Source organism: Patagioenas fasciata, chromosome 1, assembly GCF_037038585.1.
Source record: "Patagioenas fasciata isolate bPatFas1 chromosome 1, bPatFas1.hap1, whole genome shotgun sequence".
NCBI lineage: Eukaryota > Metazoa > Chordata > Aves > Columbiformes > Columbidae > Patagioenas > Patagioenas fasciata.
Window position 1 is genome coordinate 149,699,271 of NC_092520.1, and position 25,268 is coordinate 149,724,538.

At 39.5% G+C, this 25,268-nt stretch overlaps 1 protein-coding gene across 2 annotated transcripts in view; it reads right to left on the reverse strand.

Moving 5' to 3' along the window:
• Positions 1-684: 684 nt before the first annotated feature.
• KDM5A (lysine demethylase 5A) overlaps positions 685-25,268 on the reverse strand; it is a 50,192-nt gene continuing 25,608 nt past the window's right edge. Inside the window, exons 14-28 of one of the 2 annotated variants that reach the window (XM_071817428.1) lie at positions 24,406-24,600; positions 24,111-24,292; positions 23,712-23,836; positions 23,314-23,464; positions 22,017-22,131; positions 18,325-18,680; positions 17,674-17,812; positions 16,450-16,629; positions 14,793-14,954; positions 13,245-13,796; positions 12,329-12,472; positions 9,179-9,338; positions 8,464-8,684; positions 5,925-6,335; positions 685-3,776 (exon numbers count right to left, since the gene is read on the reverse strand). In XM_071817428.1, the coding sequence (XP_071673529.1) occupies positions 3,564-3,776; positions 5,925-6,335; positions 8,464-8,684; positions 9,179-9,338; positions 12,329-12,472; positions 13,245-13,796; positions 14,793-14,954; positions 16,450-16,629; positions 17,674-17,812; positions 18,325-18,680; positions 22,017-22,131; positions 23,314-23,464; positions 23,712-23,836; positions 24,111-24,292; positions 24,406-24,600 (3,306 nt within the window). In that variant the 3' untranslated portion in view covers positions 685-3,563. Of the gene's footprint in view, positions 3,777-5,924; positions 6,336-8,463; positions 8,685-9,178; positions 9,339-12,328; positions 12,473-13,244; positions 13,797-14,792; positions 14,955-16,449; positions 16,630-17,673; positions 17,813-18,324; positions 18,681-22,016; positions 22,135-23,313; positions 23,465-23,711; positions 23,837-24,110; positions 24,293-24,405; positions 24,601-25,268 lie in introns of both variants that reach the window. The other variant, XM_065841590.2, reaches the window with a different exon arrangement.

Sequence of the window (25,268 nt, forward strand, 5' to 3'; positions counted from 1 at the left end):
AGTGTCACCTATTACTCTTCTCACACAGGCTCACCGCCCTCCTGTAGCTGTGGCTGCAGCTCCCGCCATTTCCTGCGCCTGCAGCACAACACGTGTCACACACGCTGCACGTGTGACCAGCGCTGGCAGGAGCTTGGGGACAAGGAGCTCGGCACTGCTGCTGGGTGGAAACAAGGTGCTGGGCCGTATGTTTGACGCTCATGGCATAAATCCTAAAAGTAATGGTACTGGAGTTCAGGAGTGACGTTTTGTCTCTATGGAAGTAAAACCGCTTAAGTCCAGGCCCTGTTTCTGAAGAAAAAGCTTGAAACCACAAGGTTTGGAAAAGATACACAACTCAAGTCCTGGCCATTTTTGGTTCCTCACAACAGCATTTTGTTGACCTTTTGTATCAGACACATGAAGAGAAACATGAGCAGTGGCTAGTATGCTTTGTAGAATATAGCACTAAGACACATACCTTTCTAGATACATTAGCTAAGATTTTGTCTGTACTGAGAGTTTTGTCCCCACAGCACAAGAGATTTTCCGAAAGCTGTAGCAGACATGTAAGAAAATTATATCCTTAGCTTAACTTTGGCTTGCTTCTTCGCATATGTTTTCATAAAAATTCAAAACCTCAAGATCTAGAGACAATACCACAGCTGTTTAGGTTTTTCAACCACTAACTACATTATCTACAGATTTTTCAAAAAGTTAACATTTATTCATAAGTTCATACTATCAGCAATCCTTTGAGAGGAATTATGCTCTTAAAAATAAGCTTAAACAATAAGAGGTGAAGCTAATAATGGTCTTCAGTTTATGAACACCTTACTCGAAAGCAGATGAGACATCCATAACTAGAAAAACTGTGGCAATCTCTTTTCGACAGCGTAATAAAGAGCCTCTCCATGTGATAACATGAAAAACAGCTACTAGAAGTGTGACCTTTTGCACATAATTTGCACATTTCTTTCTGTTCTCTCTCGTATGCCTGCTACAAGTAGAATGATTGACCACGGCATCATATACCTGTTTGTTTCCGTCTTGCGGTAACTAGTGCTATGGTGAACAATCTCCACCACACCTTCTACTCAGAGAAACAGGAACATTCAGTGCAGCAGATTTACTAAAAGATCTCTTTTCCAGTTGATGGTAATAACATACAACGATTTTATCGCAACAGAGAACGTAGGAATGGTTAAGAGGATATGTTCAGTGGCTAACAGGATATGCTAACCATATTTTCCCTCCTTTGCCATGGATTCTAGGAGTCATGAAAATACAGAACACTGGGATTCTTTAAGAAGTCTTGTACTAGTCTACTTCTGGAACGATTAAACATCTGTGACAGATAAAGTCTATCCACTCCATTTAGGGAAACATTTATGTAGTATCCTCAGTCAAAGCTTTGAGGAAAGTAACATCTGTTTAAACCAGTTTATCAAAACTAAGGGTACAATGAATAGAAAAAAACCTAACTGGAGGCAAAAAGAGGGTATGTCTAGCTATAGCATAGACTCCTTCATAAATAAGTAAACAAAAAAATACTCTTAAGTTTGCTAGGGTGCCCCATTCAGCCACATGATTAACGACAGCTTGCTTTTGCTTTTAATACCATATTAGTCTTTAAGGAGTAGAACCAGAAGTCTGTGCTCAATTTGCACTCAAAATCTCCCCAAGACCCTGTATCTTCTGACCTCCATCTTAGTTCTTTTTCTTTCGCACATCTTCCTCTTCCCAGCTAGCGGGCACAAATAAAACAAACTGATAAGTTCGTTTACCTGAGCTGACTTTTTTTTTGGATGGATAACTCTGCCAGACAAATAAACTTGCAAATATTAGAGAACAAGAGAAGGGACACAGAACAGTCAAGACAGAACACTTTCGTTTTTGTCAATATTTCTTTAAATCCCAATCCAGCTCCTAGTAAGACTGGACACTACTTACAACACTCCTAGAACTGCAGAAGAATGGAAACACAATAGGGAGCGAGTGGAGAGGGGGACAAGACAGCCCAGGGGCTGGCTTCAGACATTCACATACACAAAGCCAGCATCCACTGGAGTCATTAAGGCCCAGATGCCCCACTAATAGGAACAAACCCAAACACAAAGGTAGCACATGAAATGTATTTACCTATTTAAACACAGGCAGCTGGTCAGGCTAGAATGGGGAAGGTAACTGCTAATTCCTTGTACTACAAGGAAGGAATGGAGTAAAAAAACCCAAGCCCACGGGCAGGTTTTTGCTTTGTGAACCTCTGTCTGTGCTGCTGGTTAACAGTGGTAAGTATAAAAAAATCAAAGAAAAATAATCTATTTATAGAACAAGTCAGTAGTCTGAGACATTTAGAAAAAAGTAAAAACAAGTCCTTCTTTAAAAATGGATTTACTAAAACAACTGTCACCCAGGATGACCCCAAGCCCTCTGGTCCTCTGGCAAAGCCAGGGGCAACTTCAGACAAGAACTGTTGCTGATTGTACACTGGTACACATCCAGCAAAGCCAGCAGGGAGGGGGATTTGCGCTGCGAACAGTATCTGCACACTGCTTGCTGGTATCGCTTGAGGCCATGCCCGTAGCCTGGTGATACTGGGAATAGTTGTGAGTGAAACTTTTCACAGAAGCACATGTCAGTGTAACCTCTGAGGTAAGTGGGCTGTCTTCTTTCCTTCCCATCCCTGGGTACAGATCACTGAACCTGGTGCCCTGGATGCTGTACCTCCTTTGCCAGCTCCACCCTGCGTGAGACAACTTTAATGTGCAGGAGTGCAGAATCCTACGCAAAGCCTAGAACAGGAGAGGGCATCCCTGTGGAAAGGGAAGCACTCTGCTCTTCCCAAGCTCTGGTCTAGCTAGACATCTTCATCAATGTTTTCTGGCCCTCCTCAGGACAGGAAGATGAGCTGTTCCCCACTAAGGAAAAGATTTTGCCTAGTGGAGTAGAGTTGGGTTTCCTTTTTGGTGAACAGAACCTTTGCCAATTTCTGAGATCGTGAGCTCCTCTGCCCTTTAGCTACAATAGAGAAATTAAAAGAAATTCAACCACTTGCTCCCATCCTTTTAGTGTAGTGTTAGCTGCCTGGACGTGGAGGCAACTGAACTCTCCCAAGACATTGCTCTACTTGCTGGGTTGGCATGGGGAGGCAAAAGACAAACTTCCAAAGTCACCTCCTTAGGGCAACATGGTAGGTCTAAAAGCTCCAGCCTACACCCACCAATTCCAGGCCAGCTCCACTGCCAATGTGTACTTCTAACACCCTGAAGTGTCTAATCTAACAGCCTCGGATTTGCTCAGTCTCTTAAAAGCAATAGCCACACTCAAAGATGGAAATACTCAAGTCAAAAAACACTGGCTGGAGCTCCTAATCAGGCGGCATCTGCATAGATGAGTCGGTACCACTGTGCCTTGACGTCCTCGTTGTGTGAAGGAAGCCAGCTGTAAGGAAGGGACCAACTCTGCTGCAGGTCTGTATATCCTTGGAAGTGAAGCTCAGCGGCTACATTAGCTCCAAACCCTCTCTTTCTGTAGGGTTTCAGTGGTCCATTTCCCAACAAGTTCCAGGCATTGAGTAGTTGCTAACTTGTCTCCTTGAGATCTTCCACTGGTAGTTTGTAGCTCAATAAGAAAGGAGGTGGTGGTGCATGAGCAGGACTACCTGGTCCCTGCATTGGCTTCTTTGCACAGTTTATACAGATGTAATCCTCATTCTCAGCCATTTCCGGAGAGACACCAACACAGATTTGATGAAACCACTCATCGCAGCCACCGTCACACTGCACCCAGTCGACCTGCAAGAGATCAGAGCAGCAACACACCACACATTACCAAGACAGACAGACGGGCATGGCATCTAAGAAGAAAATACCTTCTATTAAGCCCACTTGATATACCTAGAACACAAAGGTTTCTGAGCATAAATTAATACCCTACAGACTTCGTTTAAACAAGCTGCTCCAAATTATTAAAAGAAATAACACTGTTCCAACAAACCTTGACCCTCTTGCATCCAACCATCACAAACGCACACTGCTACTACTGAGGAAGGTGACACTCGGCTCTCCTCAAATGAAGGACAAGCATGCTAGAGCACACTTAAAACAGGAGTTTGCTCAGGGATAGTTACTTCAGCATAGATGAGAGTCTACAAATACAAATCCTAATTATACATATCCGCTTAGACTGCTTTATCAAATGGTTGCTTTTGCAACTTAAAAATTACAGAAAGCAGGAGGACTTCAACAGCTTTTCTGTCAGCTAGATACTGGGTACAGGGCTGGCCACCAAATGCTGAAAGATTCACACAAACTTTAACTCCAAAGTGCCAGAACATTTAAGCTACAGTATTTCAGACTTTTAGCTGAACTTGCTATAGAACAATTTGGAAAAGGCATAAAAAGTAAATAAAAATTTAGGAAGGAAAAAACAGGAGTTTTTAGATCTGTGTAATTCCTTGAGTAAAAGTACACGTTAATTTGAGTCAGTGGGCAGAAACTGATATCTGCAGGATAAGGAACAAATATTCTTAATTTTAATGGCACACACTGGTACAGGTATAAAAATCGTTACTGCTGTAGTTCTGCTTTCACCTTAGAGGTATATGTGAAGATGAAGATATATCAGAAAAATAACAGTAGTGGCAACCTATCTAAAATGAAGAAACATTATCAGCTCAAGATTTTACTTCAGTTTCTAGGAAAACTCTTCCTGAACAAATTTTTATAAGTGACTAGGAATGGACACCAACAGCTGCAGTCATTACATTCCTGTATCTGCTAGTTTTCACTTATATGGTATTTACCTTTTGAATGTACAAAACCATGTCCGACCTTACAGAAAGACAGTCATTACATCAAAAGCTTTGATTATACAACCAGGAATTTTACTCAGTTTAATTTATGGAAGTTTGACAAATTTAGTACAACCTTCTTTATAATATAAACTTTCAGGCATTCTCCTCCCTCTTGCAATCTCAATGCCTGTAAAAATGTACTAATATAAACTAAATATCATCTGGGAAGTAAAGAAAATGGTGGTACAAAGACTGTATCTTCTTTTGAGTGACTGAGTAATTTCTAACCTTGGCCTAAGTTTAAGGCTTCAAAAATAGTCTTAACTGGTCTTTTAAAGTGTTCAAATGAACATCTGAATTCCATGTTTCAATTTTGCAAAATAAGTTCTTGGCATTCGTATTTACGCCTACTCTCTTGTGCAAGACAGTGCAGTATAGTGTCAATCCCAGTTATTATTGGAGCTTTTTATTTCTTTCTAAAATGCAGGAAAAAAAAAAAATCTGAAAAAAAAACCCCACACCACCATTTTTTGATCATCAGTTGGTGTTAAAGCCTGACAATCAGGACAGGCAGTACTATAGAGAGGCACGGATCAAGTTTCTTCTGTAACCATCCAATCAAATCTAAAATTACTGATTATTTATCTCCAACAAGTGGAACACTGCAGTTTGTAGATCACTCAGACTGCAGCACCACTGTCCACAGACTGTATCCAAGAAATACAGAAAATTCACTTCATTTAGGAACATCACACATCCCACTTTTGCTCAGAAACACATTGAAGTCAGAAGCGTTTCTAGCTGAGTCAAAGAATTAATCCTTTGAATCAGACAATGTGAGTTTCACACAGCCAGCAAAAAATTACACAGCTTGAAGAGGTTAAACTTTCCAACCAAGACTGAGTACTTCTTCCTAGATTCTAATCTTCCATCTTCTTCTTTTTTAAAGTACCTAAGAGAATAATGAAGTTTTACAGTTTTATCTAATACATCTGCGTACCTACGCAAGTACTCCTCAATCCTCTCTCATTTTCAATCATAGCACTTTTGTTGCTCATGCTGCTCAACCTAATTATCAAACTGCACTGGGGTTTTGTGACTTTGCACGGAATTGCCTATGATGTAATACAACTAAGCAAAAACTCACTTTGTCCTTGCAGGGCCTCTGGCAGTTTTGTGCAGCACATACAGCGTTCTCATCATCCGACTCCTCCGCTCCTGACCAGTCGTACTTAGAAGGAATATCTAGAACCTTCTTCTCTCTTTTTTTCTCCGCACTCTCCTTCGCTAGTTCCACCTTTGTGACAACTGCTTTCTCTCGCTTCTTCTTCCGCTCTTCTTCCTTAGCCAGTTTCTTTGCCAGCTTGTTTAGCTCCTTTGTTTTATCCATGGTGAGTTTTAGCTTCTTCTTCTTGGGTTTTTCCAGTTTTTTCAGATCTTTAGATTTTTGCTTCATATCTCCAAAGAACTGCTCTGCCCTCTCCAGCTTTCGTTTCCGCTTCCTCTCTGAAGAGTCTCTCCCTCTCATTTTCAGTGGTTTCTCATCCATGCTGTCATCCTTCACAGAAAGGGGAAAAAGAGATTTTTTCAAATGCGAATTTCCATATAATGCAAAGCTGTGGTTTAAGAGATGTACTTACCGCTACCGGTACCCTGACATGGTATGAAGGAACCCATCCAACAACATAATGTTACAAATTCTTAACAAAAAGGGGCTCAACTTTATTTTCGCCATACTAGAAAAAAAATAGTAAGTGGTATCAATTGTGTCAAAGTACAATTAATCAAAACTGTCCAGTGGAAAAAGTAAATCATCAGCAAGGGTAAGGAGGCAGAAGAGCAATAAATACAAATCCCTTCTCACATTGCTTTTTAACAAAAGTTGAGAAGATTAATAATTTTTTAGATGCTCTTGCCTATTTTTCATCCTAGGTCAGTCTTGCCTGTAATTATTTTTGAGAAAAAGCAATTGGTATTCTGGAGATTTAGAAAGAGCAGTTGATGAATTCTTAAAATGTATCATCAACTCAAGCAAGAGAAGGAACAGAACCATTATGTGAATAGTTTCCAAACCGGCACACATTGCAAATATCCTGGCATCATTAACAAATCTTAAATAGCAGATTCAGATCAGAAGTGAGGCTTAAAATGGGCACGCTGTCACTGCAGGTAGCATCCACAGTGACAAGTCCTATTTATAGCTGAGACAGTGGCATGTGCAGCTCCTTAGTGCAAACAGGACTGAATCAGTTTTAGTTAATCCAGCTACATGCTGTAACCTTAATTATTAATAGATTAAGGACACACCACAAGCCATGAAAAGACTGTTTACTGTACATTATTTAATATAGCTACTCCACCCAAAGGCAAATCCTCTGAAGATTATTTTACAAAAGTCTAACTGATTTGCATTAAATAGACATAGAAAGGTACTCAATTCAAAATTAGTAGTTCTGGTCAAACAAGTATTCAGAAGGGTTAACCAGAAAGTGTTGCAACACACACACACACTTCCTCTTAACCCCAACATAAAGAGAAAAGCTGTGCTTAACTATTACTATAACAGTCTGGCATATGATTTATAAATTACTATTTGCTGGCATTCAAATTGTTCTTCAATCAACTCCATGCCAAAATCATTAGATTAAAAGTACATTAAGTTTATGAAGTGAAGTACTTGGGTCAAAACATGGCAAAGCAAGACTTCTTTGGAGGCAAGGTCTGCTTTATACTGCTGTCCGAGCTGACAGAAGTTTGGCTGCTCTTTGACTTAGACGTTGTATGTGGATGGCACTCAGAAAATGAGACAAGTGATTAATATGCTCATCTAACCTCACTGTTCACAGCATGTAATCTTCCATCCTATATTACTGTACACTACCAAAAAGTCAAGAAAGAACCATTTTCAATATATTTCCTGCACAGTTCAAGAACCCCAAAAACAATCATAACTACACGTGGTCAAACTGACCCTCAGCTTCAGCGGACAGATGATGAAGGATGGGTTCCAGTACAGCTCTCCAACACAAGAGTTCACCTCCTCTTCCAGCACATGTCCCTAACCCTCTGTATGAATGAGGATAAGTGATTTGGACTAGACTTCAGAATCAGTAGATAAACCTGCCTCATTCATTGCCAGCCAAGCAAAATGATCAGCACGCCTTCTTAAAATGTACAAATAAAAAAATTGCTACGTCTGTGTTATTCTGAGGAAGAACAGGAATCTTATTGCCTGCATTACCAAACCATGTTTTCTGAAAAAGAATAGTTCCTTCCTCAGTAAAAACAAAAGTTCACAACATACAAGTTACACAAGTGTAGACTTTCCATCTTCTGAAACATTTCTTGTAATTCTTTTGCAGATCAGTTCTGATTCCAAGCATAATCAAGAACAGCGTTTCCTTCCCTAACCTTATATTTTCTAAAATAAGGTTTGCATATGGAACTGCCTGAGAAAAGTGTTCTAAATATGGTTAATTGTGGAGGACAGTGCTATGGCATGAGTAGTCAAGAACTGAATTTTTGGATTTCTTATTCTGTTATTTTCTGGAAACTACTACTCCCTGGATGAAATCCAAACAAGTAACTAAGCACTCAAATACTCAACATTATATTTTTAAAAACAACACCAAAGTAATGTGGTGGGGTTTTTTTTGCATACCAGAATACTTCTTCAAGTTCCATACCTCCATGACATGAAGGAACCTGTCCTCAGAGGGAGGATGAGTCGCCTGTAAAATCCGCCAGATGTGCTGGGTCTCATCCAGTGATACCTCTAGTAGATCTCCTATCATCATTAGATCTTCTAGCTGAGCTTTCGCTCCAGGTGACAGCTCCAATACAGGGGGCTCCAAACTGCGAGGTACCAGTGGACTCTTCCGAGGCTGTTTCCTTGGAGTGCTAGAACCTTTCAGACAGGAGGTAAGTTGTATAAGGACAAAAGGAAGAGATGAAAAACAAAGGAAATTACATACTTTTTACAAGAGCAATCTAAGGAGGGAGACAATTGCAAGCAAAAAACATTGACACACGTTTATATTTCAGACATTAGGGAACTAAGTGCAATGTAATTCTACCGTACCAGAGGTGTCCAACTCATTTTCACCAGGGGCCACATCAGCCTCGCAGTTGCCTGGTAAGGGCTGAATGTAGTTTTAGGACTGTACAGATGTAATTACTCCTACAGTTATACAGTCCTAAAATTACATTTGGCCCTTTGAAAGCAACTGCAAGGCTTATGTGGTCCCTGGTGAAAATAAGTTTGACACCCCTGTACTATGCCTTCTTAGAGACAACATACGCTCTACACCTAGCACAGGTAACAGAGCTGTCAACCTCCTTACTGACTGCTCATCCCAGCTATCTGTTTAACTTTACCTCAATGTATATACAAGCAAATACCTTGAGAGCAGCTTTTAGAAGCAGATGAATATGCGTGTTCGGCACAGAATGAGGGAGCAGTCCACATGTGTGTTACCACTTCCTCTGATTTAACAGGGATTTCCTCATCACAGAACAGATTGGGCTCCAAGCTGCTAGAAGATTTTACACTGGCATTGTCCTGAAAAAGACCACAGAAAACATGCAACACCTGGATCTGGAAAATACCTTCTTCAAAGTAAATTCTACTAAGACTGACCAGTCTGCTGTTCTTAAAACCTAACTTTGAAGCACCACATCAGAGACACCAAGACCATGTGCAAAAGGTGCAAGTTACACCCCTACTTAAACAGTAGATGAACACAGCAACAATGGAGATAAGTGAACATATTTACAGTTGGTCTATGAGAAACACTTGACAAGTTTCTTCACTCAGCAGTCCCTCAAGTATGGTCTTCAGAGGTCAACATAATGAAAAGAGGCTTACTCTTAGCATATAGAACTTTTTTTGCTTGAATAATTTGATCACAAAGACTGGCATCTTCAGCAAAACAGGAGTATGCTGAGTCCATAATGGTTACTATAGAGAGAAATTATTAAAGATCTAACAGGTGAGTAAAACCAGGAGGTTTCAGCACAGCAAGAGTTATCAACAAAACAATCAAATATTGCCCTAGGACAAGGACTTATGGCCGTCTTGAATCGTTTTAAGTTAAGACCAAACACTGAAAGGAAGAGGGCTGCAACACTGGAGACTGTTGTGAATATTTCCATGAACAGAATAATGATGGCACTGGTTTGCGCTCAGCTCAATGCATTGAATAAGATGCTCAACACATTGTGCTCCTCAGAAAACAATAAAAGCCAAGTAGCTGGCTTAAAAGAAGAGAAAGTGGTGGAGTTCTTGACAATAGCAGTTATTGACAATATTTACCCGAAGATTAGCTGTGTGGGTCCCAAAATGGCCAACTCAGGAAATTGTACCACCCAGACACTGTCATCTCATGACATAAAAAGCGAGTTTAAGAATGGTAATCTCTCTCTGGCCTTCAGTTACATGTTTAAAAGGAAGTGAAGTGCACACTAATGATTCCAGTACAGAACTAGAAGTGCAAAATTCAGATTGCCCAGATGAAGAGGTAGAATAAATGTATCCAGAAAGATAAAGATATTTCTCCCTACACAGTAAATGTCATATCTCTTACAGTATCTTCTTCTGGATATCATAATACACTACATTAAAGAGAGTTCATCACCAATAGCAAAATTAATAAAAAGGTATCATCATTTGGTGGCCACAAGCAACACAGGTACAAAGGAATGAGAAAAAATACATGAGACAAAACCAAAAACAATTAAAGGGGAAGAAAATTTAGAGTAAATTAGACCAGTGGATCAATCTGCCTGGAACAACTCTCACAAGTCTAGCTATTGCACTCATAATTAAGCATTTGCTGGCAAGAAACATGTTTTAATTAGATGAAGCACAATATAATCAAGGAGGCCTTTTTACATCTGTTTTTGTAACAACTGTTGTACTTGAGATGTCCAAGACTTTGGTATTCAAAATACAGCCTATGGACACTTAGGGATCCAACAGTTACTTCTACAGGGTCCACAAGAAGTTATTAAGAGCAAACTCATAACTGATGCATCGTGGGCTATATACTTAAAAAAAATCTTCCACTAGAAAAATATTTATAGGTCATAAACTGTAAAAAAAAAACCCCAGCCCTTGAAAGCCAACAGCATAAAAACAAACTCTGAGCAACTTGACTATTTCTTCCTAGTTTAGACCTGAAGAATTTGGTTGGTTGAACATTTGTCTTCTACTCCAACCTTGTTAGCTGACCTATCAAAAGACATTTCTGGTCTCTATCAGCTCTGCTTCGGCAGACTTTTACTGTTAGGTTTTTACAATTACATATAGTGATGAACATCCAGATAAAAAGGGTTAAGTAACAGCTTTTGAAATCCTGTCAGAAGAATCATTAAACAAATGAAATAAAACTCCCGCAAAACCCTCAGATCCTACAGGTATATGCCATCTTTCTTGATGTATGCTTTATGATATCCTTAGAAAATGCCACATTTTTCAGAAATGCCACCTTATGAGTCCTGACGCAAAGAATAGTCTAGAATTTTCTTTAATATAAAACTAATTTAATTAAAAGCTGTAGCACCCAATTGCAATGAATTCTTGTTGGCATTTCACATGGGATCCTAAGACAAATATGTGTATTTGCATAAAGCTGCTTAGAAACAAATATTAAGAACAGGAGATTGAGGTAAATCATACCTGGACTATTTGCTGTCCCTTTATAAACCACAAAATCTGCCTTAGAAGAATTTACATGACCACACTGGTTTTTAAGTTACCATCTTTTAAGGTAGATATGACACTATTGCTAAAAAAAACACCACTGCACAGGAAGAAACAGTGTCATTGCTTTTGTCTCTATATATATCAAAAGGACATTTCAGAAGTTCTGAAGTGAAATACATCACATTGAACACACTCAGCTATCTCTACAATTGCCTTTTCTCATGACAGTTGTTCTTTAGTTAAAATATTTTAAAAATTTAACTGCATTTACAGTTTCTGAACTGAATCCAGACACTAGTTTTACAACACGATCCAGATATGTAGCCCTGAATATTTCCACAGATTCAAAATTCAACACATATACAGCCTTTATATGAGGGTTGAATGAAGAGAAAGGTATGAAAATATGAAAGAAGCTCTGTCATCAGGGAACGTCATATAGGGCATGCAGTTTTCAAAGACTAATTTTTTGCTGTAGCAAAAACTGTTGAAGGGCATAGAGACTTACTCATATTTATGATTCATGATGTCTCTGAACAGGGCATAAAGACAATGTTCATCCTCCATGGTATTATAAATGAGAAGTGTATCTTTTTCCTTAGCACTAACAAGCACCTTTAGAAATGGAGACGTTTGGAAATTTTGATTACAAGCATTACAAAACTTCCCAGCAGTCCAGGACTGAGACATTCAGATAAAAATCAAAAAGCATCTCTTCTGCAACAGGAGCCAGGGAGGAATATCCATAGCTTAAGATACAAAAAAGTTTCTGAAATAAATTGCATTAATGAAAAACAGGTGTTTTGGATTAATTTCATGCTGGCAAGCCACAATGGATTACTTACCTTTATGTCATAGCCATATGTCTCCCTGATGTCTTCATCAGAGTCTGTCTCTTCATCATCGTAATCTACAGTCTGCCGTGGCGATGAAGACACGCTCCCTATCACTCTGTTAAAGGCTGATTGCTGGAAACTAGTCAAGTGTCCCTAGAAGAAAAATGGAATACGGGAAGGAAATAATACAATTTCCAGAAAACTATAAAAAAGCTAGTTACTGACAAGGACAATGCTGGTTCTTTCGGCCTGGACAGTCACAGAAAAAACCTAGTTACACCAAAATGTGAAAAAGGATAGGGAAATATCCAAGGAAAAATTTGTTACATTTTATTTACATGGTTTTGAATAATAGTGACTAGAAATATCTAAATACTGCTGTTCAGTGCTACCAAATTATAGCCTGTGGTTGTACGAATTTCTTCACCACAGCCTCATCTGATCTCAATCTCAAGATGAAGAGGTCCACTGCAGAAGTATCAGAGTTTGCCTATCATCCTCACTAAAATTTACTAACAAGACACCAAATGCCCAAGAATGATAATTCATGAGAAATTATAAATATTGAGATCATTGATTCTGTCAAGAGGGAAATGGAATTTGGACACTGAAGTAGTTACTGCTTTATGCATCTTCAGGTCCTTAGCCAGCTGCTAGATCTGAACAAGAGTTTCCTTCAAGCACCTTCAGCAGTTGCTACAGACAATGAGTACAAAGCAACAGAGCTGTTGCTGGAGCAGCATGTAACTGACTGAAGCCAGTCACAGCCTGAGGAGCACTCAACTAAGTCATTTTGATATGACTAATCCTCAGCTTTTAACTGCCATCCCCTCTCCCCCCACAAGCTCCTCCAAGACAGATAAGGCATTTCGAGAGACTGATGAAGGACAAGCATAGTAAAGTGCAAGATATTTGCAATTCCTACCTGCAGGTCTGGGTTGGCTGCTGCTTTCTGTAGCTCTGCACTGATTATTTTCTCTGTTTTCTCCCGTGCTGCCTGCTCCACCATTCGCTGGCTGAGCACAGAAAGCTTAGCCAAAGCAGAGGACAACTCATCAGTGGCCAAAGCCTGCCGTGCTCGGTCCTGCCAGCTCATGGCACGTTCTGTCAAGCACTGCAACGCCTCCCCTTCCGGCAGCCGTACAGGCAGCTTCTGCAGGGACACCAGTAGAGACAGTATCGTCTCAAGCCGTGGCCTTCGAGAACGCATGCAAAGCGGACATAGAAACTTCACTTCTTTGGCCTGCCAACTAGAGCCCTTTTTCTGAGAACTTGTTTTGGGAAGAGGCACGCAGCCACTATGAAACCAGTCTTTGCACAGCTCGCACTGTAACATGAATCCACTAGCTGTTTTGCGGCAGATACAGAACTTGACTTCTTCAATCCGATCCACCATAGTCATCTTGGCCAAGTTAGCTGCCCTGAGAGCATGCATGGCTTCAATCTCCTTCTGTTCCCGCTCCTTGAATATAGCCACCTACCCAGCAAAGACAAAAAACAGTTCATGACCTTCACAGCTGAGACAGATTGCGTTTTATTAGCAACACAGGAAAACAAACAAACAAAAAACCCACAATCAAAACACAAACAGATATCAAGAGATCTTCCTCGTTAAACTAGTCAAAAATGTAGGAATAGTGTGATCTAATTAAAACTTCAGCTATAATATCCCCTCCTTGCTTACTCGCTATTCCCCTGAGTCCTCCTGACAGAGATTCTGTGCAAACATTAGACAACCTTCTCCATATATATCAGGACAAAAGTCAGAATCAAACCATCCATTTGTCTACCAAGACAATGCAGCTGAGCATTGTTTCAATGTTGAGTCAGCACCAGAAGCATCTGAGTTTTCACATATCTTCCTATAGCAAATTGCATTTCCTCTGTGTCTCCATTCAAGTAACCATAACAAAGCATACTAAGGTAAAACAGGCTCTGTATAAGCCACATTAATGAGCCTGTATATATTTCTTTTGTTCCTGGAGAAAGCGTGGCCAGATTACAGCAAATTCTTCTGATAAGCTGCACCAATATCCTCCCAACAAGGAAGAATCAAATACAACATTCCCCCAGGCCAGTTTCTGTGACCAAGCACTTACAGACTGCCTTCAAAAATCGACCTAACCAAATACATCTTAGTACTGTTTTAGGTAGAGCTGTACCTCATTCCACATTATTATCATGGGGTTTCAATAAATGTTAATAACATTAGATAAGCAGCCACAGATACTAAGCCAAAAGCATTTAAATCTTACCCATAACCCAATACATATTAAATACCAGCACTTATACTCTGAACTGTGCTTCCTTCTATTTTCACTGCAATTAAATCTGAACTATATTATTGTGTCAAACATCATGAGATATTTGTTTTGATGAGATTCCTTTATCAGTTTTTCCATAAGGTTTCTACATAGATTACAGACAAACTAAACCCATGTATCAGTAGACACTACCTTTCAGTGCTCCTTACCACAGCTGCAGTGTCTCTGGCTTCCTCCAGCCCATCCTCCAGTTCACTCAGAGATTCCAAGTCAAGATCTTTCTCCTTTTCCTTCTCCATCAACTCCTTTGCCCTCTTCCGCCTGTTCTTACTGCTCCCATAAACACCAATATCAGTCCGAGGGCTCAGAACCTGTAACCACCAAGAAACTTACACAGAGCCAAGGATACCAAAAACAGAAACAAGTTCTAATCTATAAGGTTATGTTTTCAGGGACATATATGGAAACATGTAATAAAGGAATTACAACAGAGTCACCAGAGAACAAAAAATACTCAACAATCTAGCAGGTTTGATATCTCTCAACTAACGCTGGAAATAAGAGACATAAGCAGAAAAGGATGCCCCTCATAGGCAATGTGCATGTAATCAGCACCACAGTGATATGGCAGGTCAACTTGAAAGCCACAGTGTTCTCATTATTAAATTACAAAATCTATTCAGATTAAGGTATTGTACATATAGCTAACTGAAATACTGTATGCAGTTATATATCAGTAGTTTAACGTTCACTTCGAGCACCTTCACTTCAAGTCTTAAAAACTTGTCATTATTTCACATCTACATCAGCAGCTTGGTAGCTGAAACAAAACTTGAATATATGCTATCAACCTTTCAGTAACAAACATGAGAGGCTGCAAAGCAGTTTTAAGGACAAGAATTAAGTTTTAAGTAATCTTGTTTAGTTGGAAGGCAAATCTAGCAAATTAAATTCAATATAGGCAAGTTCAGATTGATACATTTACGAAAACAGTCAAATGCAAAACCAGAACACATTAAATCACTAGTCAGGCAGAAGAATACAGAGAACAAAAAATTGACCTAGAGTGCATCATAAACCGAACGGAAATCATTGTGATGATGTTGCAACTGGGGTAGATCCCACTGGGAAAAATTAGAAACCAGTATCCCCTTTGAGACACAAGATGTAATTATTGTACTTCATGAGGCACTAGGGAAGCCACAGTGAGAGGATTCTGTCTGCTTTTAGACATCACACTAAAAGCAAAGACAAACCGCAGAGAATAGCAACAAGATAAGATTATGAAAAACACAGCCTACAAGAAAGCATTGAAAGAACTGGAATTGTTTTCCCTAGTAAAGGGAAGCCTGTCAAGTAGATGCGATCAATCTTCAAACACATGAATGACTCCTATTAAAACAAAGACAGTGACTACATTCATTGAAGTGAAATAAACAGCAGCTGACTTAATTTTTCTTAAACAGCTTATAAAATATCTAATCTATTTTCTTAGAATTTAAGCAGTGGAACAAGCTGAAACATTCATTGATTAAAGACAGCTTTTCCATGTCCCTTTTAGGCCTGCATTTCTACAACTAGACAAAAAGATAACTCCTTTTCTTTCCCTCTGAAAGAGAGTTTTCATCTGTTTCTTCAAAAGTAACAGTTGAGGTTTTCTACACATTAAACAAGATTAACCAAACATGGACATTTTGCCTTTTTAATTCTTCTCACCTAAGAACAGCTGAAGTTTTTTTTTTTACAATATTCTATTCTCAAAAGGAGCTTTGATCTACTGTAACTGAACCAGCTGTTCCCTCCAGACCACAGAGGGCCACCAAGCCCCATTTTCTGATGGCTGACGCACAAGTGTCTGTCGCTCACCTGTAACAGACTGTAGCTTGAGTTCTTCTTCAGGAAGGTCCTCCCCGTGCGCTCCCTCCAGGCCCGTGCTGCAGCCACTTGTGATTCCAGCTGTGGCAGAGCATCCAGACGCACCGGTATTGGGCGGCCTTTGGCAGACAAGTTCTCCAGTTGCTCCAGGTAGGCATAGTTGTTCCCATTCTGGGGTAAAAGAAACATTTCTAAGCCAACAATCCCACCATTTATTCAAAGGCCAGCTTCATTTCAAGCCATACACTATTTTGCCACTGACTAAAATAGAATTCCATAGGAAAGGAAAGGAAAGCAGGGTTTAAAACTTCCCAATATTTTTAAACCTTACTGATATTTTTAAGCCTATCTAATACAGTTTTTATTTTAACAGCCATTCTGACATGGCTAGCTGGCTTATGGAGTAAGACAACATTTCATTTCTAGATGGTTGTCTTAAATGCTGTCTGTTTAACAGGAAACTACAATATCCGAGAGTTGTATAGAGGTTGATGTGAAACCAATTAGGATTCTCACTTCAGTTCCCAACAAATACCTGATAAAAGAGCAGCATTTGTAGTCCAGAAATCAGCACTTAGAAATATCACAGAAGCCATGTCCCTTTTGGATCAGTTTATGTGGATAGAACAACAGAAGGAAGGACTACTGAACTGTTATAACTTCATCTATTTCAGACAGAAAATTTCAGCCATCAGTGACATTAAATCTTACACCATTTCGGGGGAAAACAAACAAACAAACATACCAAAACAAAAACACACAAAAAAACAAAGACACAAACAAAACAAACAACCAAAAAAAAAAAAGAGACCAAAAATACCACCCACACATTTCCATAGCCAGCTCCAAAACCGAAGACCTGTGAGCAGAACATTTTCTGCTGCAGCTAAGTATTTCCAGTGACAGTACGAAGAACAGTTTCAATACCAAGTAAAGTCCTTTGAGAGTCACATTTGTATCATAATGAATTTGCAGGCTTTTACATCCCCCATAAAATGCATAAAAGGAAGGGAAACAAACTGGATAGCCAATGGGGAAAGAGCAGCACAAAAAGAAATTCAAGCACTTCAAGCACAGAGCTACAGTAAACACATTTGACAGCTATAGCAAGGTTTCCCTTCAGGTCATCTTTGTGGGTAAAGGGGCTAGGAGTAAAGAATATGCATAAATAAAGGATGTAAGCAGAAGATTCCAAGTCCCTGCTGTAACGCCTACCTGAATGGCCTCCACTTTGGCTGTCCAGTCTCTAGCCCGCTGCAGAGCTTCTTTCAGTGCCAGCACATTGGGCAGGTAAGCAGGGATGTTCTTTGCTTCATTGACGATACCCTCCAGAGCCATCATACTTTGGCGTGGTCTAAAGTAAGAAAAAACAAATTCCAGCCTCCTCTCAAAATGCCAGTCAACTAAAGACATAAATTTGATAAGCTGGTGATGCAACTTCATCACTGCACTGCAGTGTAAGATACCATGGCTCTATTCTTGGAGGGTGCTACATGCTACCCAGTAACAGGAGAGGTGAGAAAGCTGATGGACTTTGCACAATCAAGTTCAAAAAGGCAGAGTGCCAGAACTCTTTAACATTGAGGAAAATGTCTTGTGTAGTATACTCAGTGTTTTTTGTTGAGGAGGATGAAGAGCAAAGACAGCATCAAATAAAAGCCTCCTGTCCCTGTGCAACCTGACAGGCAATCAACTCTTCTGCAAGTAATAACCTCAAATCCAACTCATGAGCAAACTGCTGGGAGGTAAAAAAAAAAAAAAAAAGGACTACAGTTTCAAAACCCCTATTTTTCATCACACCCCTCAAGATAGACTGAGGATCCCTGAACTGTGTGACCTATAAGAACATTGCAAAGGAACACTCACCTGGCCTGCAGGCAGACCTTGGCCTTCTCCTCCCACCTCTCTGAGACTGTAAGAAGCTCCTGCAGTTCAGCCATGGCCTTCTCTACAGCATGGTGTGGTGCCAAGCCCACACCTGAGTCAATCAGCTTCTTCATCACATCCAGGGTGACCCTCTGGGGATCCAAGAGGGTGGACCTCACCTCATCCAGCCATCGTGCCTGCTGCAGTTCTTGCTTCAGCCTTGGCAGTTCAGGAAGTTCTACATAGAGGCCAGAGCCCATGTCTATCAACTCCTGCAGCTTGGAAGAGTCTGGGACCTCATCCATCATAGCTTCTTGAGCACGTTCATGAAATTCTTCCACGTCATCAAGCAGATTCTGAAGTCACATACAGTACAAATCAATTTGGAACAAACACCCACAGAATCAAAAGGGAAAGCTGACTGAGGGATCAGTCGGCTGTGAATTTGGATGTGATCACCACATAATCAGTCATCGCTTCTACACACACCGCCAGCTAGTTTGTCACAATCCATCAAGTCTGACACATATTAAGTAACAGACTGTCTAAATTCATTTGGCCTAATGTTTCATACACTGTGCATATTAGATGGATGAAACTCTGCACCTTAAATAGTACAACTGCAACTAACTACAGCTCCCAACAAAACAGAATATTAAGCACTGCCCAGTCAACATTAATTTTAAAATAGTGGGGGAAGGAGACTTCTGCAAACAGACTGTCTGTTCAATCTAGTGTCTGGGCCATTACAGAAGTGATGGTAATACACAAGGGAACACAATATGCTGAGGAAAAAGTACAAGTCAGAGTTGTAGGAGGACATGAATAGCAAAAGATTATTAAAATAACAATGGTCAGATTTTAAATTTCTATTTCCTAAAGCAGGCCCACTACTTAAACACACCTGGGTTTTATCTCAAAAAGGAAAAAAATTAAAATGCAAAACCCTCTAAAGAAAGAAGACAATTTCACAGAAATCCAACTGCACTGTTGCAGTTGTCCTCATCCTCATGTTTTGGCACTGCAATGAAAAAAAAAAATCAAAGAAAACAGACAGGAAAGAAAGTCTGCAGGAGACTCATCCAAGGACATTCAACCACTATACTCAACTTGATTCACTCCTGAGCCTCTTACAAAAAGACAAGTATTTCTGATAGTAAGTTGATGGCCCAATGAGGAGCAAAGCCAGCACTTCCTAACCCTTAGCTTACTGCCCTTCTTGTCTGATGCTGCTTTTCATGACTGTCTGGAAATGAGAAAGCATTTACAAAAAACAACAAGATCCACATTATAATGATTTTGATTTAGGGAACGTATGCTGAACGTTTAATAGTGACAACAGCAAATTGTTACAGTTTAATAATTATAATGCCTTTTGTGTTAGAAAATACTCATCATCCAACATGACAATTATTTTGCAATTTATTACAATGGATAATTGCATTCAAATGCCATGCTGAAAGTCAGTGATCGCTTAGGCATAAACGATCATTATCTGACTTCATTCAGAAACTAAGAGACTATGGTTCATAACCAGTAAAATGATAATATTTATTTTATTGGTTAGTGATTATGTCGAAGCTTCAAGAACATACACATGCACAGTACTTTAACAGAACAAGCTTCCTAAGGCTTGGGAAGGGGAACAGAGAGACTAGCTGGGTGAAGATGTTTAGATAAAAATACAAATTAAAACTGTTAAGAGTTTATTGTATACATTCAGCTCTGCAATCTACAAATTATGTCCTAATTAGAAGTAGGTTTTAAATACACTAGAAATAAAGAAATCCTCTGAGAACAACCTTATTGGTCATCATCTATAGGTGACAATAAAATTCCATTAATAAATAGTAAATATTTCTGGTTTGTATTTCAAAAGAAGTGGTGTAGTAAAATGTTCCTATCATATGAGGATAATATATTTTTCCATTCTATTAGCTTCTGAGAAACACATTAAAGAACATCTTCGAAGATTAGAGTCAACAGGCCTGGAAAATCTGTATCCTGGAGTTCTATAGTTTTCTAAAGGTACCTGTTTTCAGCAACAATGTGCCAGTTTCAGAGGGAAGTCCAATATAATGATTGTTTACATTATTTCAACGATGAATTACCATGGAAAAGTTAATACAGAAATCATGAATGGAGGAAGACTTCACCAACACTAGGAAACACTAACTGAAAAGAGGTCTTTTCAAACAAGACTAACTAATTATAGGTTTGGTTATGTGGGGGTAACTGCATGTTTAGGCAATGTTTAGAATTTTAGGAACTCAATCTAGCACTATAGAACATTCTTCTTAAAACTGCATCAACAGAGAATACATGGGCTAATCAATGGTTAACATACATCTCAAACCATTCCTCCAGGTGAAAAATCTTTATTTATTAAAGATCTCTCTTGAAGGAGTTTTCCAGAAGTTGGTTAGTAGGCAAAGCACTATTTAACAGTTCATCATCGATAACACAGAAACAAATTAAGATTACTGCTGAAGACACTTGCTATGATACAGACTGCCAGAGTGATAAACGATAATAGCAGCCAGGGGAATCAGTATGATTACTTGTTAGGCTAGGTTCATTCAAAGATAGGTGCAAAGATACACATGAAGGACAAGAAATGCAGGTCATGCACACAGATTAAGTGGGCTGTAACCTGGAAAAAAAGGCTTAGTATTTAGTGAACAATTGTCAATGTGGTACTGCTTTCCCTCTCCCCTGAAGCAGCACACCAATATAACCCTCAGAAGTTTCTACCAAAACATACAAAGGGTAGGATTTAACTGGAAATCCCACCACAACAGATAGCATTAAAGATGCCATGTAAGAGTAACTGATTCAGAGAGACAAAACTGGGCCATCTGGACAGTGATCGGTGGGGAGGATCTGTTATCTTGATTTAACTACAGTGAGCACCACATCTGACCATGCCCACTGCAACAGGTACCCTTAAAAAGTGTATGCGCAGTCAAGTGAAGTGTTCTGTTCAGTGGCCTAAACAGTGACCATAAAGTGTAACACCCCACACCATCTGGCACCGCCGCACAAGAGAGCTAAGGTATTCTTCCAGGTGGAATACTCCAGAGCATCTCACAGGTCACTAGATACCTATGCTTAGGCTACCAAACTAAGCTGTACATATCCTGCTGCTATGACTACACTAACATGAAAGTACAAACACCATCGTTAACCACTCAGAGATGTACTTGCAAATGAGCAGGAAATACATGTTACTATTCCATTACTGACAGACAGCAACATGTCATCAGCAAAACTTCAGTGACAAATAGCAAGATTACCCAGTAAAGCAGAAAACACTGAGCTACATATATCAAGAGTATTTTACTGCCTTTCTTGAGGCCACAGATATCACTGCAAAGCAGTTCCTTGCTCTATATTAGAAGCTAGAACTGCAACACTCCAATCAATCTCTGCCAGTGCAGGACTGATTCTTAAGGGAAAAAAAAAAATAAGGCCTTTCATTCTTTACATCAGGCAGTATTATCTGTTGTTTTGTTTGTTTGTCTTGGTTTTGTTTTTTGTTTGTTTGATTTGGTTTTGATTGGTTTGTGGTTTTTGTTTGAGGTTTTTTTTTGTTTTTGTTTGTTTGGGGTTTTTTGTTTTTCTTTTTTTGGATTTTTTTTTTTTAAAGGCACAACATTTAAAATATATCCAAAGAACAGAAGCAAACTTACCTTTACTTGTCGGGCCTGGCTGATAACACAGGGCAGACTAAACAATTGCTGTACAAATGCTTTCAGCTCCTCCATAGTTAGTTTGGTCCGTGTCCTTCCACTATCTTGGCTCTGTCTGCTGTAATCATCGACATAATAAAACAATATTAAGTGAGAGAGAAAGTGATGATCCCTGGATGCACTCCCAGTGACAGAAGGCAATCAATATTACTGAGAATTTACAAAAGAATTTCCATCACTTAAGAGCTCAAAAAATAAACTCCACAAAGAATTACAAAATCTTGAAAACTAAATTTAAGGTAATTCCTCTAAGCATCTTCAAAAGAATTTAATCTGCTCTTCCCAAGTAGGGAAGTCTAGATGACTTTCAAATTGGGTTTGTTTCAAACAGGCAAAGAACAGAGCCCTAAAAAGTTTGCTTCAGGCAGCTCAAGAATTTGACTGCCATGACAGGCACTGCAAGAAGGCTCAGTTATATAACAGCAACAAGCTCTGAAAAGAACTGTTATTTTCTAGAGTGCTCGCTCTCTTGTAGCCACAGAACTATTGAAACTGGCCTTGCAACAGGAAAAGACTGTACTGAGTAGGACATGCTCTGCAAACACATTTCCATTATATACTACTTGCAGCAAGTATCACAAGCCCGCTGAATGCAGTAAAAGACTTAAAAGTAACACACTACACAAATTAAAGACTTGATACACATAACTGACAGGCACAGCAATTTCACAAGCAGAACAAGATTCTAAACACTGAAGAGTTGTTCCCTGCTAATGAATCTACATCTTATCACTACAGAAACATTAAAGAAAACCAAAATTCAATCTTTCAACCTATGGACTTAAATACAATTGTAAATGTAAAATTTAGATGAATGATCACATATAATAACACACTTCTGTAAAACTCACAGGGGGAAAAAAGAACACTGCTGGCTTTGACTAGCTATAAACACTCAAGTCAATACTTCCATTACATTTCTTCCCCTAGATCTCTTTCCGTACAACTCTCCCACCCATTCAGAGAAATACCCAATCAACGATCAAACACACTTCTCCAAAGGATTTCACATTTCAGTACACCAGTCAGCTGAGAACAGTATATTTAACCCATTCCAACCAAGTGCACTTTTTTGACCCTTTGTGTCACTGTATCTGTCTCTGAGTCACAGCACCGAGGGCAGCAAACACCAGAAGACGTTAGTAAGCAGTGACACCTCAGGGTTCTTACATTTCCAGGTCCATTCAAGTAATAAAACAGACAGACGGAAACTGTTGAAAAAAAATGCCTGTCCTACCTGTGTTTTTGCTTTTTGCTGAGAAGCAGCTGTGCTACTGAAGCACAGGTCTCTGCTTCTTTCACAGCATCTCTGAGTCTGCGGAAAAGATCGTTCTCTGGATATTTCCTGTCTTCAGCATCTTCCAACATTACTCTCAGCTCGATCACATCTGTAATAACAGTACATAAATTATCTGTATGCAAAACCAAAAGAGATTTTAGACTGCTTCAAAGGCTTTCAATCAAGGTTCCAACAATCTAATTCAGTTTCAAATACACAATGAGTCGCATTATGCTCTCAGATTAGCTCATTTCTTTTTTACGCTAAACAATAGACAGTGTTTCTCTCATTAAATGAGAACACAAAACACATGCAGGAGTTTCAGGACATCCCACTATGAATGATAGAAATCTGACCTTTCTTGTGGTTGAGATTGGCAGACAGAGCCTCTGTAACTCTACTGACCCAAGTGTCGTAAGACTGTGCTCTGACTTTCACTCCATACAGCAAAGAAGGAAGGTCTTCTAGTGGGTACCGGTACCTGGAAATAGGGAAGGAAAATACAGAAAGGGTATTAACGGCCATAGAAAAGCCAGGATATTACTTATATTGAGTTTTTCCAGCTGTAACAAGGCCAGGAAGACAGAACATGGATAATACCTGCTGCTTTAGAACCAAGAAACAAGCAAAGAGGCTAAAAACACTCCTTAAAGAATGGAAGAGAGAAGCATGGCCAAATATTGTATTTGGTCACTGGCCTACAGCAAACTATTTGATATAGAAGAAAAGTGGTGCGGGGGAGAAATCAAGTGTACCTTAGACACTTCTTCTGCATGGGGCATGGACATAAATCAGACGGATGGTATAAGCATACCAGACGCTCAGGATTACAGGAACATGTAAGAGCTGACAAGAAGCACGTTGTTCTGCAAGCTGTGCACTGACGCTCATCATCTGGAACCAGTTCAAACACCTCTTCTTCAGACATCAACACTCCCTAACAAGAAAAAAATAAAATGAAACATTTGCTAAAAACTCTGATCCAGGCAGGGGGAGAGGGAAGCAAAAGTTCTTCTGTAGGCAAAGTCAGAGTGTTGTCTTACTACTCACCATCTGTACAACAGACTCCCTTAACCGTGTCTCTTCCTCTATCATTAGGGTCATCTCTTTGCAGACCATGGCAGCCAGCCCAACATCCAAGCACTCTGGATCTGCAGCCATCTTGAAGAGGAGCTCTTCATGGGAGAAAACACAATGACGTCCCAGCCTTCGGTAATGACTCACACACTGACGCCCAATGGGAAGCTACAAAAGACAACATCTATCATTCTGGGAAAAGATGTTTCAATATAATTTCTTAGCTCCCACTTTCCTTTCTTTGACAAAAACGGGGAAAAGACTGAGACTAAGAGAGCTGTATCTCATGGGACAGAGGCAATTACGAACAAAACAAGTCACAGATGAGGACAAAAGAAGATCTACGAGAGCGGTGGGACATCTCGCATAACCTCACGTGTCAAACTTTCAGACACAAGTTTAAGAGTTCTCCCAAGCTCTTTTTATTTTCAGTGGAAAGAAACCAGCCTCAAAAAGAAGTCATCTAGTCTATGCTAAGGTGAATACATTACCCTCTGAATATTACTGTGTTTGGACACAGGCATTTAACACAAGATACCTAGAGTTAACCAAAACTGGTACCACTCATTTTGTGCCTTTTAAAGCAAAAAATATAAAATGCTAGTTGAATGGGCTACACAAATTTCTGGTTACATTTTGTATAAGCAAAGGAAATTTCACGTGGCTGGTGTCAATTTAGCAGTTTTTCACAGAAGCTATACACAGATTGCATCATAAGCACAGGAAAAAAGAAAACCACTGACACACTGTCAACCCTGCAAACAATTTTTCTAATGGATGAATTACAAAAATTCTCTGATAAAGGACTAAAATTCCTATTTGAAGGTAACATAAAA